Genomic DNA, 20,503 nt, shown 5'->3' on the forward strand with positions numbered 1-20,503 from the left:
CCCATGTCACCATGGGCATCTCTTCCCACGTCTCAGCAGTGACGCAAACTAGTCCACTGTCTGTAGTACCATTCGCCAGGGTCAGAAGGGTCCTAAGGATGCTGCTTGTGGGAGGCAAGTATAAGAAAGTCGATACTACAGCAGCAGGGCACACACAGCTAAAATGGGAGGGTTAGATGAGGCCATAGAAATGCAGACCACTGGAAGGCTGCAAAACCTGAACGCAACTCCTAGGACTGCTAATCACTTTGCTTTGAAACTCTAGTCTCATTGGGATGAATCAAAAACAAAATTTCTTGAAAATAACCCCTGAAGCTCTAGGAAAACTTGGTTTGTAGAATCTGAAGTACAAAAGGGAACTTTTGATTGTCACAGATTCTTGAATTAAACATAGGTAATGATTTTGTTTACCTCTTTTGGGAGGCAGGGGGATACTAGTTTTGCATGCTCATAACAGTAATTAAGTACATACACACACACAGTTCTAGCTACTTACTCTGTCATAGCAAAGAAGTGTGGAGAAGTTGGGTGTTTTCTGCTGATGCACCAGTTCTACAAAGTGAGCGCAATAAACTGCATCGATTGCCGAAAAAATGCATCGAGGAAATATACATAACTGCAAAAATTTTGTGATAGTCTCATTCTTGGTAGACTCTTCAAAAACAAAGAAGTTGAGAGAAAAAAGGAAGAAAGAAAGAAAGTTAGTGGGTTAACACTTAACTACTCTCTTCCCAAGAAGTTCAGTATCACACATCCACATTCTCAAGTTTGTACATTAGGCCGCTTGTACTCCAGACATATCTTCGGCACTGCTCAGAAAAGGTCAAAATAAGCTTAACTGTTTGAGGATGGGGGGGAGGGTAGAAGGGTAGTTGTAGCAAATCTTTATTTCTTATTGGGAAAATTCTTCTGTTACACAATGGGGGAAAAAGCAGGCTCAGAAAAAACTTTGGTAAACTTCTCCAACAGCTCAACTTCTGCACATTAGCAAAATGAACACCATCTGCTATTTCTCTAGAACACTTGTTTTCTCCTTTCTAGATGGGGCTGACTTTCAGCTCTATTTCCTTAGAAATGGAAGAATATGCTGTCTATATACGATCCCTTAACAATCATTTTTCCAATCAACCAAACAATTATAGGAATTTAAATAGAGGAACAGTCTTCAGTAAACCACCATCCCAACACACACACATTTTGTGAAAGTTTCATTCTACCACTGAGTAAGAGACTGCACTGTATGCTCAACAGTTACCCATTCTGTTTGACCAACCACTGACTGGTGAACACAACAGCCAAACACATACCCAAACTGGTCCCATGGCAGCTCTTGCCCATGGGAAGTTAACAAGGAACACAAAAACAAGCTGGGAGGGATGTACAGCACAAAAGGAAGGTAGGAAGAAAATAAACATGGATGAAAGCACAGAACTGAAGACTGCAAATGGATGCCTTCAGAGGAACAACAGTCATGAGCCTCACAAGGGCAACTGGTGTTTTTGCACTGGGAATCCTGCACGGGCTGCAGGGTACAAGTCATAAGACCCAGGATTTACCTGCTTCGATTCTGTGATGCTCATGGAATAAAGCTTGTTCAAGAAAGGACTACCAGCTTTTACTTAACTAAAAATTTTATGTTGATTTTATTTAATTTTAGTATCTACTCCTCAAAGTTTATAACAAGCCTTTAACACTTTAAAAAAAATAAACCAAGAGAATCACAGCTCACAGAACAATCAAGTGTGTGAGTTTTACTTCAAAAGTGTAAAAGTAAAGCAACTAAGCAGCCAGTCAGAATAGCTAGTTTCTGATTGTTAAAACTACCAGTCTACTTATTCTGCCAAAAATTAACCTACTCTTAATGATATAACCACTCTATCAAAAGTATCTACGCAAGAAGCCAGTCTTTTAAAAAAAAAAATTAAATATTAATAATTTTTAAAAATAACCATACTACTACAGTGGATGTGCTGTTCAATTTCCTCATATAGCACAATTACAGATAATTTCTTTCAATGGGGAAACTGCTGAAAAAGTTAAGTTTGTCTCTGAATGCAATGCTGGGAAGCTTCTTGCAGCTGAAGCCTGAGCACTCAAGAGCCAACAATAAGCTATTCCTCGTACCCCACAAATGCCTGTATTATTAAGAGTACATGTTTATATACAGACCATATCTACACAAACAATTTTATCCATGCTTTTGGGTGCTTCCTTAAGCAGACAAATTTATCACTCAGCTCTAGACCAAGCTTCAGTCAGGTAGTAATTTTTCAACCAGTAATTTCATGTAGCTAATTAGCTGTCCGTACCAGTACATTAAATATTTATAGGGAATAACCTTTCTTAATTTAACTGTCAATGTTTCTTCATTAAATCAGTTGGGTGTATCTTACATGAGTTGGACAACAAAACGCTTTTCCACTGGATTATGCTAGGCTCCTTGGGACAGATGAACAACTACTTCCAGTTACAAACTGAAAGTTCTTCCAGAGAAGAAAACTGACCAGAGAAAAACATTTCAGATTAACCAAACTAGTAGAGTTTACAATCAATATGAAACATCACAGAGGCTTTGTCAGAGAAAAAAGTTTGTTCTGCCTCCTGCATATCTGCCATATGAAACATTTGCATGCTGTTTCGTTTTGTGGTGCTGTTAGGCTGGCACAATACTTACCTTGTCATTAGAACAGGGTTTATGTTACCGCCCAAATACTGGCATATTGCTCCTAATCACAGGACTCAAACAAGGTAAGTTAACTCAAACCACTCATTGAGAGTTTACATGCCTATTTCTTGCAATGTAGCAATTATCCTAACTTAGCAGCATTCTAACTGCAGTAAATTAGTGCAAGTCACCTTGCAATTACAACTTTCCACTGAATTGGTCAATCTCTTATTTATTTTCTAAATTAGTGCAATATTTAAAAGGTCTTGACATTGCAAGAAACAAACAAAACATCTCCCTGAAAACCAACAACTCAGCATTTGCAGCAAAGACACACTACGTTATAATTAAAAGTCTACCTTGCTAACAGACCCCAACATATAAAGAGATCAAATTTTAAAATGAACATTAAGAGTATTAGTGCAAGCTGAACTTTTAGTTCTGGGGACTGTGATGACTACAAAAACATCCAGAGTGGTTCCCCTACACACACTTACTTGCCAGAAGCCAGTTATCCTTCTCTAGTTTCAGTCTCTGTAGAACCCTCTGCACATGCTCCAACTGCTTCTTCTCCTCTTCAAGGAGCTTGTCCTGAAGAGCTGTGCAACGTTCTTTTTCTTTTTTCTTTTTATTTGGAGGCTATAAAAGGTCAATGCAACTCACTTAGTATTATACTAACACTTGCTATAGATAGAGCAATTAAATTCCTGATAATGCTAAAGAATACCTGAAAAGCTACTTCACTAAATAATGTTCTGCTCTAGTAATCAACTGATTTTATGAACACTGGCTGACTAAAGTCAAGACAAAAGTGAACAGCTATACCACAGATACAGGTGTCAAAGATTGCCTTCTGAAACACAGATTTTCCAGTAATTTTCATTTAGTGAAGTCACTGGTACTTTTAACGCGGGAATTAAAGGAAGAGTCAATCCAAATTATGTGAATGTGACAAATCAGAATGGATGAATCAGGTGACAAAACCTCCCAGATCTAAACGACCTTAATATAAGATTTCACAAAAAAAAAAAAAGTCTTTCAAGGTTCGAAAGTTTAAACTGGACCATAAAATTACATAAACATACCATTTCCTGATTGTCATCTATGGCTTTCATCTGGACTTTAAGTTTATTGACTTCTCTGTCATAGCTACTATGTGGGACAGCAAGGTCATACATTGTCAAAGACCAGAATGTAGCATAAAACTGAGGACTGATGTCATCCCAAACTTTGGGAAGGTGCAGAGAAATTACAGCATCATGAACAGGAGCCATCACCAGCTCACACGATGTAATGTATTTGTGAACTTTGTGCTGCTGTTTATTTCCCTTCTCAGCTTTTTTTAGTTCATCATACTTTGACTGCAGATAAAAAAAATGAAAAAAGAAAAGTTTATAATCTTTGTACACAAACATATAATTTAACTTTTACAATATAATTTAACTTTTCTCAAAAACCTTTATATGTCACAAACATTTACACACATGAGATGTCACTTATGTACATAAAGCACTGAAGAACACTGTACAGAACTTTTAGTATTCATCCGTATTGGATGGATTTATCTTTCTTCACTGATGCTGCTACCTGTTGTTATAGTAAACACATTATACTACACCAAGTACAAATTGCTCTTGATATTTAACATTTTAGATGCAGAAATAAATTTATTTCTGACACTTCCTGATATACCACACCTTTTGGCAGCTGCAACATTTTCCTCCACAGCAAGAAAATCGATCTAAAACACCTGCAGAAGAACTTACACATTTGGGGGAACGGGGAGGGAGAGAACTCCTGCTGATCACCCAAATCATCAGAAGAGATGACTTCACTAGCTACAACTTGTGTCAGCTTTCATGCAACTGACAGATGGGCCACATTTTCTATGAAGCTAAGGATAACCTGTTCCAGCCCACAGCTTCTCTTTCTACCTCTACTCATAAAGCTCCTGCAAGTTTTATTTGGCAAACTTAAACTTTAGCCGGAACCTAACACGTACATTGATAAAATGTAACATAGCAGCACTAACAGCAGGCACACAGAAGAGTTCTACTTACTGAAATATGGTGCGCATACATGGGTCTTGAGAGGAAAAATGCAGCATCGTGAGGTGTGTGAAACTCATTACAGAGAACGTCAATAGAAGGCACTCGCTTAATGTAATCCTCTGTGCTTAGATTGGATGCTAAAAACCCACCAAATTGTACCAGGGTGTCATGGCACTACATGTGAAAGATACAGAAAATTAGCACGCAGTATTATTTTGTTAAAAAGTGAAGTTAAAGAGAGCTTGAAAGCTTTTTTTTAATTTTAAAAAAGTTAACAACACATAGCACAGCAAGAATTTTTTCATGGGGGAAGAGATGCTAAATTTTTCATGCCACATACTTCTGTCACTCAATGCTGACTCAACTCTACCTGAACAAAAAAAAAAAAAAAAAAGTGCGCCTTACAAAAGCCAGCAGAACTGTACAAGCATTCTGTTCTACCAGAATGAAATGAAACTAGTTCCTACTGCCTAAGGCAGCAAAAGAATTCAGGCTGCTGCTTTAAAAAAAGAGAAAGAAAGTTCGTCTAACAAAGTAAGGTCAGAAAAACCTAACAGACGACTTAAGAAACAAGAACTTAACTTTTTATGACAAAGGACGTTTTAATCTTTCACTCAGAAGTCACTTGTCAATATAACATATATTTAATACACCCATATATTTTAATGAGATCACTGCAAATAATTTTGAAAATTCTTATATATTTGTATTTATTGTGCTGAATTCTTATTTATGTGCTGAATTTTTATATATTGCGCTGATACACTAGAAATTACCAACGAAAAGGAGGGGTTCTTATACATGAAAGTGTTTTTACTTACCTGATCATACAGTTTTCCCACCAGCTTCAGATGTTTTTCCCCTCCCTCTTGAAAGATCACACCGTTTCTCTGTTGAGCCATAAGCAGGCACAGTGGAAGGGCAAGATCATGGTCCAATAATGCATCTTTCAATCTCTGAGAAGATTTTTTTGTATTCCTGATTTGGCCAAAGTATCCACCCTGCATAGTACAGAAAAAGTTACCAAAGTCTGGAAACAGTGCATCACAAATGGAAACCATATGTGCTTCTGACTGCAGAAATACTAATGAATTAACATCAATACAGTTTCCTGTCCCTCAATAAAACTCTCTCTCTGGATCCTGTACTGCAATGTATGTATATATGAATCAGAAACTAACTAGTATTGCATGCTATTGGTCTTTTACACAGTGAACAAAGAGTGACATTTCAGCTCAGGCATCACGACACTGCATTTTAGACCTAGGTCTGCTGTGATCTGCTCAAAGTCACTTCTCTGTTCAATACAGGAATTTCAGATTTTAGTTCCAATTATAGCTATTCAACTCCCTAGAGAGTTGAGTCTAGGTCAGACTCAACTAGGTCTTTCATGCCAAGGCTGCAATAGTTTTAGCTGTTAAAATGGTTCAAGATGTTACTCCATTCGACAGGGAGCTGCTACCCCCAGAGCAGGGCTAAAACAGCAGGACTGCACAATGTACAAGCTCACTGGCTGCTATAATTCACAGGTCTGTCATATAACACTGGATAATGAAGGCTGCCTTTGTTAATATGAGATGCTGTGAAGCACAACAACTAAGGCTCATGTATACATTGTCTTGGCTGCCTGTCTGCAAGGCTTGTAAGCTCAATGGAGCGGGAAGCTCTCTGATGAAAGCAGTAACACCTTTCTCAGCTATGCTGCCGGAGTTCATGAATCAGAGTCTTTAGAACCACCATTAATAAGCAATAGCTATTATAAATTTAATTTAACACGAACACACCTCAGCTTTTAGTTGTTCTCCACCAGTCATGGCTTCCAATTGTTCCATTGTCATTTCTTCTGTAATTTCTATCCCTGCCATTTTCTGGACTACCTCTTTTAAAATAAGCAAATCAAAGCTGCACAGAAAACAGAAAAGTGGAGTAAAAACAAGAAAATTTGTTTAAGAAATGGAAGCTATTACATTCAATACACAGTACAAAGCAACACTATGATGCACGTTAAAACAAATAACATTTTAATTCTTTTTTGAAGAAGAAACTAGTATACTGAGTGCACAAGGATTTCTTTATTGTAAGTAAAAAGTTAGTAATTGAAAGCAATGCAGGCATTCAACAGCTGGATTTCAGAACCCCTTCAGAACAATATCATTGTTTTTGAAAATAATAGTGAGTGTGGTGCCATTAACTTATAAGTATCAACAAATTACTCAAAGTTTACTGCTCCCTTCTGTTGTTTCACATGCTTCAAACTGTATCTATACAGTTATTTCATGAACATGGAATATTTAAAATGTTATTAAACATTTCTAGAATAGTACACAGCCTTAGAAATTTACTTGCAAAATTAGTCTGGAAAGGTTATTTGGAACACGGAAAACATTTTTTACTTAAAACGCAGAATATCCAAACACTCCAATAATCCCGTCCAGAGACTAGGCTTTACTTCCTGCTCTGAATTCAATAAGGGCAATGACTTTTCCTCAATAGAAGTACAGTAAATTGTATCATGATCATTCAAATCAGCAATATTTTCCAGTAACTTCTGAAATTTGTGTGATCTAATTATAAAGTGTTGACCCATGCCCTCCAAAACAAAGTTTTATAATTAAATAATTTATATTGTTTATATTTTTGTTTGCTTTTCCAACCATAAGTATGTTTTCTGTCTAGTAACTATGCAACACCAGCATATACTCCGATTCAAATACTTGAATATTCCAGGTCTATGGAACTGATCATAGTGGTAAATCCATTTTATTTCTACGATCCCAAATACTAAACTGAATGTTAAAAATAATTTTTTTTTTCTTCAAAACATTTAAAGTCTTAATACTTAATTCTGGGCAAAACCAAGAAACATTACTTACCTTTCCTCTGTAGCTCAATGTGATTGTACCATCATCAGAATACAAAACAAATTGGGGAGAGGGGAGCACATGAGACTGAGTGTCTACATTGCAGGGAAGGGAAAAAACCTAGATTTCTCAACATAAACACCCTAAAATAACATGCTGCGTTATCTCCACTGGTAAGCTGTCTTTCAGTAAGCATATGGGGTTTCATAACACAAAGTTGATACTCACCTGTGTGACAAAAATAACACTTTAAAATTAAATAAATGAAACAATAATACTAAGTGATGAAGATGGAAGGACAAAAGGAAAAGGAAGATTCAAATTGCAAACCTTGTTTAAAAAAAATTGAATTACGATTAACATTGGTGTATCAAGAAGCAATTCAACTGCCATTAAATAAATTGGACAAAGTATTTAAAATAATATTACAATGTTAAGAGCCATCCCTGCAGAGAAGACATTATGAGAAAGAAAAAACTAAAAATGTAGCAGTCGCACTCTTTCATATCATGGATACGTATTTTTTAAAAAACGTACAATAATTTATATGACAATATTACAGACCAGCAGGGTTTTTTCCCGTCTGGTTAGTTGTTAAAAAAACTGTATTAAAGTAAGTTACAGATGAAAAATCAGTACTTCAAAAAATAATACGTCACAGCTATACAATTAGAGGAAAAATAAGGTACTAAAGAGGACATTATTTGTTCTGCTATTTCAATTTCTTAACCTTCCTGGTATTATGAATGGAGTTTTACCACTAGTAGAGTAACTACTACATCAAGCGCCCATGTAACAGCAAACACCCAAATAATACATTATAAACATTGAGTTTAGAAAGATCATTTGTGCAAGACTTGCCTTTTCCCAGCTTTCAGTTGGTTGGCTACATATTGAAGTAGACCAGCAAGTTCAATTGGGTATTTTCGGAAAACTGCACCACAAAAGCTAGCCAAACCTAAAGCAAGGAGAAACAGCTGTGACTGCATCTCGTAAGATACTAATTGTTAAGTAAGCATTAATGAAGTACCTGTGGAATGTTAGCAATATATGTATTTTTGTAATACAAAGAAAAAAATATTTTCCTATTGATTAAACTTGCCAGCTCTCAGTTTTGTTTAAAAAATTAGCTGGTAGATCCAAGTGAAATATTGATCATAATGATCAACAGTATTGTAGATCATAGGGAAGGTGAAGTATTTTAAACATTAATGTAATAAATAAAACAAGAATACTAACTCTGCAGCCAGCTCGAGATTGTAGTGTCATCATGCTTCATTCTCTCCTTCTCAGGGTTTGCCAGAGCTTCAATGATACAGTCTTTAGTGGAGTTAAAGAGAATATTTTTTCTTCAGTTTGTAAAAACAAAACGTTACACAGACCTGTTTTTCCAGCTCCACAATTTGTAATATATGAACTTGACATGCAAGTATAGCAAGCATGATATAGGGGACCCACTAACACAGTTACGGCATAAAAAAACCCCAAACCATGAAAGAAACGGTAAATTAAAAAGCAATTATTTACCTCACTATTTACAGGATCACCATGCCTTCAAGAACAGAGTGGAAGTCATAAAAAAACCTTAAAAATAAAGTCTAATTTTCATAATGTGAAAGAATGGAGAGGGTTCTGTAACCCACTAAGAGTGCAAAGGTATTTGCAAACTTCACTAAAATTTCCAGCAAAAAGCTGCAAGAATAGAAAACAATAGAAGACAATATTTACTCACAGACAACACATTTAATCTGGCTACAATTGCAACTTTATCGGTAACTAGACATATTGATTTACATAAAAGGATACATGCCAAGACATCGTAGTTCAGCGAAGTGAGGTATTTCAGTGAATCAACAACCGGAGTTATTAAGTTATCATATTTTTGTATTTGTGATAAAATCTGAAAGTTACAAAAGACATTCAGCTGAACAGGAACAGTATTCTTTATCTTTCACATCATAAATCAAAAGTGTTAAACAATGCTCATCTTTAAAACCTACACAAAACAGCCTTTGAAATTAATTTTTCAGAAGGTCCTAAACCACTTTCAAAGTAATAGCTAGTCTCATTAATTTATCTAGTACCTTAGAGATATCAGTGAAACATGTTTCTAACATGTAACAACAATTCTGTGTAATTATTTTTCTTTTCAATTATCAGAAAATAAAAATCGCGAAAACATTTCACTCTCTTTTTTCTAAGATTTCTTAAGAATCCTAAACCCTAGCAGTAAGAGCTTCTGTTGCTACTTATAATAATTAAAAAAAAAAAAAAATGAACTTAGGTCATGAAAGAATATAAGTAAACTGTATTAATCAAATTTTAGAATGTTCTCTTTGGTACCTGGTGCACGCGTGTGTGTGTGTATTGCAGTATTAATTTCTTCAAGTAAAATCTAAAAACTGGTAGATCAACAATCACAAGTCACATTACTGAATAAGGTGGAGGTCCATCAACATACTTTTATACCTCTCAAGCATTCTGTAGCACCAAGTAATCTTAAAAATCCTCCTCGACTTCGTAGGTGTATTTCAGACTTCAAAGCTTTATGTTTTCTTCTAAATGACCCTGATGTATCTTCATCACACACATATACAACTGCCCAGAGCAAGCTAACCTGAATTTGCATTCTGCATAACCTGATCAGACATCCCTGTACCTCTGAGACTCACCTCAGCTATCTCAAATTAAATACTTTACTCCTATAAATAAGTGGATGTAATTTTCTGTGCAGTTGTGGTTGTTCAAGAGCTACTGTCATATCTAATATCTCAGACCTGTGCACTACTAGCAAATTACCATATTTTAAAATTTGCATCAAAAGTAAAAAATAATGAAATTAGAACTGCCCTCTCACTAAGACAGCAGGTCCCTTCCTATACTTTAATATCTATTGTTAGGATGAAATAGTATTCAAATACATATAACTACATACGTAATCAAATAAAATCGTAGGATTGCTGTGGCTGAGCTTCCCAATTTGTCTTCCAGAAGGTTTCACATTTTCCTTAGTTAAACGCCTGTGAAAGAGAACATACTTTATTGCAATAGACACGCTAAAAGAATACTAAAACAACAGGTTAGTTCTAGTGAAGAAACACCTTTATTAGTCGCAGAGATTAAATTCTCACTAGCAGATGTGTTTTTGAGAAATGTAAGCATAGAAATATTACTCCTCTGGGAATCTGACATTTATAATCCTATAACATGCAGAGAGTACAAACAACCACTTGTCCCTATATTACTACGGACTGCATTCTAGTTTCAACTTTGAGCACTTTGCATTTGGAAGTTGTCAGTGGGACCTATACCACATATAAAAATAGCATGTGATGCTGTTAATCTCTCCTGCAAATTTAATTTAGCCACAGATCAGTCATTTTGCATTTGTTGCATTCTGTTAATTGAAAAACGGTATTAATTTCATTGTGTTACACTCCCACAGCATTCCCTACAGAAGGTATGAGCTTAACATGAAACCTGAAGTCGATACACGAAAGTAAATTGTACACATAACAATCTCAACAACTGACAGCACTGTGGCTCATCTGCACAATTGAAATCCACTGTACAAGAGAAGGGATGTAAAGTTTTACAGTCTATGCTAGCTATGCAGCAAGTCAGAAGAGAATCAAAATCACTGTTTCTAGCTTTCACAGCTCCAAGTCCAAAGTCTTTTACCCATTAACAACTATTCTGTCTTGCCTATGTAGAAAGGTTCTAATTATCCACATTATAAAACCATAGCATTTGCTTTTGGCAACAACAAATGGAGAACCCAAATCTCTGACAATGATGTCAGAGACATTAAATCTGAGGTAAATCTGAAATTGTTGTGAGCCTGCTTGAAGATGAGAATGAATCATTCCATTCAATTCAACTTACTGCCCTACTTTCAAACCTACAGAAACGGTGACAAGGTTTTTGAGACTCTTCAGATTAAGAAGTCTCCATACCTAGAGAAAGTATGTTGCACTCTGACATTTCCATAAGCAAAGCAATTTATCAAACAACAGCATACCCATGGAAAAGGCTTTAAATAATTTAATGGGACATTTTTCACAGGTGAAATACCCTTGTTGGTAACAAATTTGTCTGTATCCTTACTTATTTGACAGTTTTTAAATCACAGTACATTAAATACTTCATGCACAAGGATTATCAGTGAAATTACTAAGTCATTAGAAAGGGAATGTACGTCAAGTTTTCTTTCTTCAGTTGGTGACATGCAATACATTGTATCACAGTTGATAATTATTTATGGAATTAGACAACTTACTTCATGATATATTTGGCTCGGTCTATGGTTTGAGCTTTAACTTTCACTAGAAGTGGGTGACTATTGTATGTTTCGTTCTTCCATTGCCCATAAAGACGGTACCTTGAAAGATTATAAAGGAAAACTATTTTTAGTACTGACAATTCAAGAGACCACTTCCAAAGAATGGAAACAAATTATTCTACTCACCGGTACTGGTATGGAAAAGTTTTGAACATTCCCCATAACTCTTCAGACATGCATGCATTGCAGTCCATCAAAGAAAGTGATGGAAGTAAGACTTGATCGGTAATACTCAACAAACAGCTAAACAGTATCTCCTGAGATAAAGACAAAAAACTCGAGGTAATATCAAGTACATACATCAGAAGCAATGCTACGCATGCTGTGCAGATATGCACGAATTGCACATCTTAGCAGACTGATAAAATACAAGTTTGCCACAAGATTAAGACTTCCTAAACAAAACAAAAAAATTCTAAAAAAGACTTCAAAATATCTCCCATCATAAATATTTTATTAGATAATTTACAGACCATATATACTGTCAATATTTTATTTGCCTATAAGATACTTGAGCAAAGCTGCCGAAGTTTTCAGCAAGTTGCACTCATATTTTCAAATCAAATAAATAATTTAAAAATGGATATCCTGTGGACTTGCACGAAGTGCAACAGGAGAAAATAGATTTTGACAACTGCTTTCAATGTATTAAGGTATTCCTTGCCACTTCCATTTTCAAAATTCCAGATTAAAACCTGAAGCCATTATACATGTTCCCAAGGCACAGTACCAATTTCCATGTTTTCAGTATCCTATCCTCCCCCTTTCTTAAACATTTCTCTTTCCCATGGAGCTCTGTTAGAATAACCATAGCAGCAAAAAAAAAACCAAACAAAAAACAAACAAATAAAACCCCCAACAAACCCAAAACCTAGAAGAGACTATTTTTCTCTGCAATGATTCAGGAAGTCAGGAAATCATGACAAGTGAGAAACAGGAGTAATAAGTAATCATGAAAGTAATAATGAAAACTGCACAAACTTCGTATTGAAAACTTGCTTGTCAATTAAAAAAAAAGCAACCTCTTTTTATAAGTTAGATCTCAACTGGACACTTGGGTTTCATTGTGACTAATCTTGATAATTCAATAAACTAGAAAATTTAGAAAGAAATAAGTTAGCCAATAAAGAAAAATTAGCCATTGTACTATTAAACCCCTCCCCTACTTCTAATTTCTCTTTTTCTTTATGCTCTTCCCCAGTGAATTCTTTAAGATACGAGATGCCACCATGGAAAGTGTATTTATAGAATAAATAGCTGGAGGTACTCCAGCTGATTCTGAGGAAATAAGCAGAATGCACTGGACTAGAAGAACAAGATTAGGTTTCAGGAATGCAGGAGAGAGAGAAAAAAAAAAAAGGAAAGGAAGACAAAAAACCACCCCTGTGACTGGCTCAAACTTGCCTATAAAAATCAAGACAAGTCTATAATGTACATCTGTTAAAGCATAAAGAGAAAGAAGAGTTGTACAGTTATTAAACACTTAGTCTGAATTACAATCAAGCATAAAACCACCTTCCTCCAAAATAAACTCACCATTTTCTCTTTATCTTCTTGTTTGCTTCCATCAGACTGAAACTGTAACAAAGACAACCATGTTAATTGTAGCATAATTAACAGTTACAGTTTCAGAATAAGGTTACCTCAGCAAAAGCAAAGACCTGAAGGGCCACATGCCTAGTAAATGTTTAGTTTTCCAAATCTGTCAGCATTAAAATATTTTTGAACAGAAATTCAAATGCACAGATGAAATGCATTGCTTACATATACAGGGGCTTTGTATGCTTCTGTTCAAAAAAAAGGTAATAACTAAAATATCAAGGAAACTTACTATTATGTATGAACTACTGAATTTTCTTACCGGAGAGAGGGAAAAAAAAAAATGCCCTACGCATTCACCTTCTACCTAAAAAAAAACCCAGGACTTCCAACCCAATTATCAACAGCCATAGACTATTTTCCCCATCTTTCTCTCACAATAATACCCTCTTAAGTTTTTAGTCTTCATTATTAAATTCTTTTCTCTCTTCTTCTTCCACTCACCATGAAAAGCATATTAAGCTATCACACCAGTAAGTGCACAATTATTTTAAAGGTACACTTGAGCATGAAAGCTGCAGTGCAATGTTAGTAGTCTAACTTTTAAACTACTGTATGGGTTAACTTCCAGTCCAATCACCTCCAGTTATAAGTATTTCTACTGTGTGTTAAATGTAGTTTCATAACTAGAACATGCTGATGGCAACAGTGCATTAAAAATAACTTTCCCTATGTTACCTTAACCACTCTGTCACTGACGAATTTCTTCACAGTTCCAACCTAGAGCAAATAGCTAAAATGTTGCTCATTCTTGTCAGAAACATTGAACTATTATATTCATATATTTACAGTAAAACTGCACAAGCGATTCCTATAACCAAGTGATCTCCATTTTACTGTACGTATCCACAAAGAAACAACAGCTTTCTCACAAGCCTTCAGTACTTGAACTTCATTACAAAGCAGTCCTAATAGCCTCCTGACAGCAGTAAAATGAACTACTCCTTTGAAATTATAATTTCCAAATTAACTGCATTGTCAATGCAACATAGCGTATCACTCAAATATCAATCTTCTCACAGGCCAGCAAGAAATAAGCATGCTACAAAGCAAGAGTATTAACCATTGGGAAATCTTATCATTCTGGATGAGAAGATGCTGAGAAATCATACCTCCTACAAAGATATGGAAGTAGGGGAAGATAGAAATGCTTGAAGTTACCATGATTTTATTACAAAGACTACTTGGAACCCAAACATAGTGTAGCTTCTGTCACCCTATCATTGCATCTTAGAACCTGATAAGAGCAAATTCTCTTGCCAAGATCTATTAAGTTAGACAAAAAGATCTTCAATCTCAAGAATTATCTGTGTTCTTAGCTCTGCATCATCAAGTACAGCTGGAAATGAAAGCGTCCCCTCAGGTGGTACATAAATTTTGAACATTCCTATATTTGTTAGTTGTAGTTGAAATAAAAAATACTTTTAAGAAAAAAAAAAGTTATAAAACTGAAAATCTCCCCTCCAGTACCATTTAGATCAACCAATCTCTCCAACTTTCAGTTGCAAGTTAAAATAAAAAGCCAGGTAACAAATATAGTGATTTTTAAGTTTGGGGATTTTTTTGTTTATTTTTAAAAATAATAATTAAAAAAAATTATTTCAAAAACTACGAATTCCAAAGTTTCTCTGAGCTGCTATTTAAAAAAGAAAAGATTAAAAAACACTCTATCATTGACTTGAAAATAAAACAAAAACTGCTAGTCAAATAGCAGATTACCAGAAAAGTAGCAAAAGAAATCACTAGCCTCAGTCTGACCTACTGAGTACATTCCAAGGGAGTTCAGAATATAAATTCAACCTGCAGCCTTTTAAAACAGGTCATACTACCAATCTTTCAATGTATACGTGGTAAAGATATGGTCAAAAGATGACAACAAATCTCAAGAGGCCATTTTATTTCTAAAGTTAGCAACTTAAGGCTTTATAGGGTGTTTTAGATCTCCACACTGAACTCATCCTTAGTGGCATCCACAGATTTGTCACTGACACAAGTTCAATAGCAGCAGCATTTTAACTTGCAGAACAGGGGGACACCCCACTAATCAAAAAGATGCAACATCCCCTACTTCCCAAGTAACCTAACAGGTGGAATAGAAAGTACTTTAAGTACTGGACGTGTATTACGTTATTGTTGCCCATTGTCTACGCTGTCACTCTAATAATGTAAAAGCTTCCACGCAATTAGTATCAAATGTCCGTTGTTTTTTTTTTTTTTTAAATCAATATACAGATAATGTTTTAAAAGATGAAGACCATAATGAGAAATTAGTTATCACTAAATATTCCTGGTTGTAAACTTAAAGTGCCTTAAGTTGTTCATAAAAATGTCTGTTATGTTTATTGATCACAAAAATTATCAAGAATTAAAATAAGATTCTCCAAATTTGTCCTTAGTCAAAGAAATTTTTTATGTTTCAGTATTTCAATATACACATAATTAGTAAGACTTTAGCATTTTTTGACATCAGAGGAATTGGTATTTTTCAAGTTTTGACAAGCTGTTCTGTCACACCAACCTCTTTCATAAATGCTTTTCCAAGGCGCACCACTTTTGCAAATAAAATGGGATCATGGGAGAGATGAGGACCAAGGTAACAAAGCATGTTGAACACTTCCTTTCTCAAGTCCTCGAAGCTGTCTGCTTGTTTTGGTGCTCTCTTGTTTGGCAAAGCAGAAATTGGTGACCCTTTAGCTCCTTTAGGTACACCAACTCTGAAAAATAAGATGTGCAACATTTCACATGAAACAGAAGTGAAAATTTTAGAAATGTACCAATACAGTTAGGCTTATCAGTGAATTCATGCTTATAAATAAATAGTAGTTTTCCCCTATGTAGCAACAGAATTCTACTTTTCACTTTACCTGCGGTACAGAGGTTCAATTGTCACATGTACAAGCTGGCAAAGGGCAATTGCAATAGACTTGTGTGAAGTGGCGTAAAACGGAGGCATCTGATCCATAATACTTTGTGCATGCTGCCAATCACCAATTTTTAATAAAGCTTCCAATAAACCAAGCTTTTGATTATCAGGAGGCTGCAAGATAGCAAACAATTAATGAAAAAGTGTATTCATAAAGTCTTCTTAACATTTCTCCTTAAGCAGTACACAGCTGTAATCCTCAGCTAGAAAAAAAAACCCTAGTATTTCAACTATGTAATAAAAAAATATGTAAAATAAAATTCAGCTAGACATTTAGACAACAAGCACACTTCAAAAGCAATAATAAACCAGTCCACGTAGAATCTAACATCTGGATCAAAGAAAAACGTTAAAAATAAAGTTAAAAACAGGATTTTATAAAGTTGTCTGACATGTCTGATTATGTACTTTTCAAAATGTCACCATCTATTGCAGCTTATTTCTTTACGTGACATTTTAAGACCAACGCAGGCATTTAAGAATCCTTTGCGTTGTGTGTTGTTCTGGATTTAAAAGCACAAATTTCTCTTGCAAAATGAGATTATTAAAAAAAAAAACCCAAACACCAAACCCAAAACCTTTACTTGTCTCTTAGTTTGCCTGTATCATAAGTTTCGCATTAGCATCTACTCTAGGAGAGTCTAGTTTTAAATGCAAGTCTACAGGAAGTTTTCCAAATATCCCATTTTGCAATATAGGCGTAAGAGGAAACAGGAGTTTACAGTTAAGATCATGCCTTGAAGCATTTTTACATAGGCACGGTATTGATACATTTTACTGTTATAAATTGGTTTTTCCTGGTCCCCAAGGTAAAAGTCTATTAGTAAACGACTAAGAGTAAGGAATAGTGACTCCAAACTAGCTGTACGTAACTACAAGCCTAAGATGACATTTACACCAAGGGAGGGAAGACTACCAGTCTAGGACACAATGTTTAAGCGTTTTAAGGCAAAAAACCTAGTTTTATTTAAATCATGCAAACACATAAGACAGACTGACAAAACCAAGAATGAATTGCAAAGCAGATGCTTCTGTGGTTCTATAGTTTGCATGGATTTTTAAATTTTTTTTTCCTTTCAAAACTTCTTTGTAACACTGACAACTATTTTTCTGATAGTTCTGAAAACAGAAAACAGTCTAGTACACAGTAACATGCAGAGGAAAGTTTCAGAACAAAACAAAGCACACCGATCTATTCTATATTCATGTTGAACTTATACAGTAATGAAATTTTAGCCTTTCCTTCTGGGAAGAAAAAAGATGTCTGCACATCAGAACAAGATGAGCCTCTGAAAGATTAAAAACATACATGTGCAATTAGAAATGCACAAACAAATTTTTACCATGTAACTACTTCAAGTTCCTTTGATGCCAAGGACTGTCTTTTTAAATTAATATATACTATGTTAACAAAAGCGTACGCTGATACTTTACTGAAGTGTTTAAAAATTACTTGTGCAGTGTATGCAGGAAGGTTAAAATCCATGTTCAATACAATAGACTTCTTAAATTAAAAGTCATATTATTACAATAAAAACCCCATAAACCAGTTATTTAATTGGAATGAACATACCAGTTAAAGTCTGATACTAAACACCAAATTTTTGGTGATTTGGGTTTTTTGGGTGATTACTAACTATATTAGAATCCATGTTTCTACTCGCACAGTCTTTCTAGGCTTTATGTGTTAGTATGCTATTTCACTTCCAACGCAGTCACTGCTCGCACGCACGCACGCTACTTGACTGGGTCTCTCGTTAGGTAAGCAAGCTCTTCTGAAACATGTTCTCCAAAAGTGAAAGTGTGCATGGCACAGAGAAGAGTCAGTCTGGAACTGCTGTCAGATCTAGTCATACTGCTGAGTTCTGTGACCTCTCAAGTACCTCCCTATTATTTGGTTATGCCAAATGCATCTTAAAAGGCCAAAGCAGATAATGCATTTGCCAATACTAAATCACTCGTATTAGAGTCAGGAGACAGTAATAGATTTTAACCACACAAGATAAGCAGTTTGTGGATTTAAAAGTAAAGATAAGTCAGTAATCGTTAAACACTATTTTCCTTATCCAGGCATTTATTCCATGGTACCGTATCAAAAATGGTACATTAAAAACGCATACTGGATACAAAGTACTCAAATTCAGACTGTCAACAGCTTTCACACGTAGTTACTCTACTAATTGCTATGAATTGCACAGCTAATCATATACAAAAATACTAACATAGAAACAAGCTTTTCAAGAAACAGCATGCATTGCATAAGTGTGTAAAGAGTCACAGAAACTGTTTTTGTTAAGTACAGCTCTCCATGTTCCCATCACACAGGCTCAGACTTCGTTATTTGTCATTGTAATCCTTCAGAAAAATGTTGCAGTTTCTGCTAGAGCTTAAAATTCCCTCGTTCTTAATTCTAAAGCTTAGCCATAAAAACTGTCTTAATTCTTCTGACATTACTTGCAATATATACACTCCCCATGTCCCACTAAGAGTTTAGTTTTCCATCAGAACATGGTGACATGCATGCTTCAGAGAATACCAGGCAGCCTCATGTGACTGCAGAGAAGGTGGGCCAAAGCAATGTGGTATAATCAAAAGGGATATTGAAATAGTGAGTGGGAGGAAGGTCAGAAACTTAAAGCTAGTGAAGGGAATCAGTTTAAGCAGCAGATGTGGCTGCAGTTGAGAGCCAGAGAGCAGTGACTATATCAGCTGCCTGAGGGAAGAAAATGAAATTAGATTTTTCAAGCTAGGTGAGAAAAATGGAAGGAGGAAGGAAGGTCAGAAATGTACAGAATCAAGGTGGGGTAGAACAAATAGGAATAAGTAGACAAAACAGATTGATACAATGAATCCAGGAGGATACAGAAAATTAAGAACGGAAACTCAAGACTGATGGACCCCTCTCCCCTCTCCAGTACGCCACTTATAAAACGCAAATATCAGCTTTTGTTTTACTTTATTTTAAATAAGATGTTTGAGCAGTACTTAGTCACTCAAAGATGACAACAGAAAGGCTGCTAAGAGATTAAATAATTTTGGTTTTGAAGTAAGGCTTAGACATGTTGAAACAAATTAGACCTAGGGCAACATGAACGATACATGACATAGCAGCGCCTTAAATAAAGAGTATACATTTACACATACAAAGATACAGATCTAATGGAAAGCACAGCGGACAGTTACAATTAAAAATGTTCAGTTAAAACCTTTTTCTACAATGCAGGATAATTATACCAGCATTCGTAAGTCTGGCAATTCTTTACGCCCCAATTCTTGATTGACAGAAATAAGGAACAAACTCTTACTAGTGTCCTTATTTTTAAGGAGTCAACTAGGATTATACTATCATGGGTCCTAGAAAACACAGTTCTTAAAGATTGTGAAGTATATGAATGCTGGGACATACTTAGTGGAGCTGATACAACAAAAAGGAAGGGAAGAAATTAATTAGCCATTGAACCAAGAACATTAAACCTAGAGAAATCCAGAACAAACCCCAAACCATGCATTTTCGCACATTCAATATAATGGAAGTGCAATCAGAGGATAGACACAAGCCTTCCAAGAAATACATACCTGTCCATTTTTCAAATAAATACAATAATGTTTTCAAAACCATAATGTTTAGTTTAAAAAAAATTTAAAATAATTTTCTTGGAAAGGAAACTATTCACAGACACACACCTTTTCGGTTTTCTCCTCCTCTTTTTCTTTTTCCTTCTCCTTTTCTTCAGTCTTTTCAGAGGATAAGACAACCATTGTAAGTTTTCTGACAATTTGCTTAGCTTCCACTATCTCTCGCTTGTGTTCCTCAGTGATGGCATTATCCCCTGGAAGAAGCTAAAAAAACCAGAACAAACATTGTATCTGAAAATTAAAGTGACCTATTGCTACTTTTGATCACTGGAGCTCAAAGTAGAAGTTTGTCCTTCCTTGTTACTAATCAGATAAACTTACTCCCTGAAAGATTCTTTTCCTTGCTACCATCATCCCAACAAGGAAGTATACTATTAACAGACTATTCTGAAATCAAGGACTCATGAGAAATAATACTACTCTACT

General features: G+C 35.3%; 1 protein-coding gene across 1 annotated transcript in view; it reads right to left on the reverse strand.

Moving 5' to 3' along the window:
- THOC2 (THO complex subunit 2) overlaps positions 1–20,503 on the reverse strand; it is a 56,120-nt gene that overhangs the window by 15,888 nt on the left and 19,729 nt on the right. The window contains exons 10-25 of the mRNA XM_050901535.1: positions 20,126–20,281; positions 16,383–16,555; positions 16,037–16,232; positions 13,456–13,497; positions 12,046–12,176; positions 11,857–11,958; positions 10,513–10,597; positions 9,384–9,477; positions 8,817–8,897; positions 8,439–8,535; positions 6,501–6,618; positions 5,538–5,717; positions 4,726–4,890; positions 3,751–4,026; positions 3,163–3,304; positions 497–654 (exon numbers count right to left, since the gene is read on the reverse strand). Coding sequence (XP_050757492.1) covers positions 497–654; positions 3,163–3,304; positions 3,751–4,026; positions 4,726–4,890; positions 5,538–5,717; positions 6,501–6,618; positions 8,439–8,535; positions 8,817–8,897; positions 9,384–9,477; positions 10,513–10,597; positions 11,857–11,958; positions 12,046–12,176; positions 13,456–13,497; positions 16,037–16,232; positions 16,383–16,555; positions 20,126–20,281 — 2,196 coding nt within the window. The remainder of the gene's footprint in view (positions 1–496; positions 655–3,162; positions 3,305–3,750; positions 4,027–4,725; positions 4,891–5,537; positions 5,718–6,500; positions 6,619–8,438; positions 8,536–8,816; positions 8,898–9,383; positions 9,478–10,512; positions 10,598–11,856; positions 11,959–12,045; positions 12,177–13,455; positions 13,498–16,036; positions 16,233–16,382; positions 16,556–20,125; positions 20,282–20,503) is intronic.

The sequence above is a fragment of the Gymnogyps californianus genome, chromosome 9 (genome assembly GCF_018139145.2).
Source record: "Gymnogyps californianus isolate 813 chromosome 9, ASM1813914v2, whole genome shotgun sequence".
Taxonomy (NCBI): Eukaryota; Metazoa; Chordata; class Aves; order Accipitriformes; family Cathartidae; genus Gymnogyps; species Gymnogyps californianus.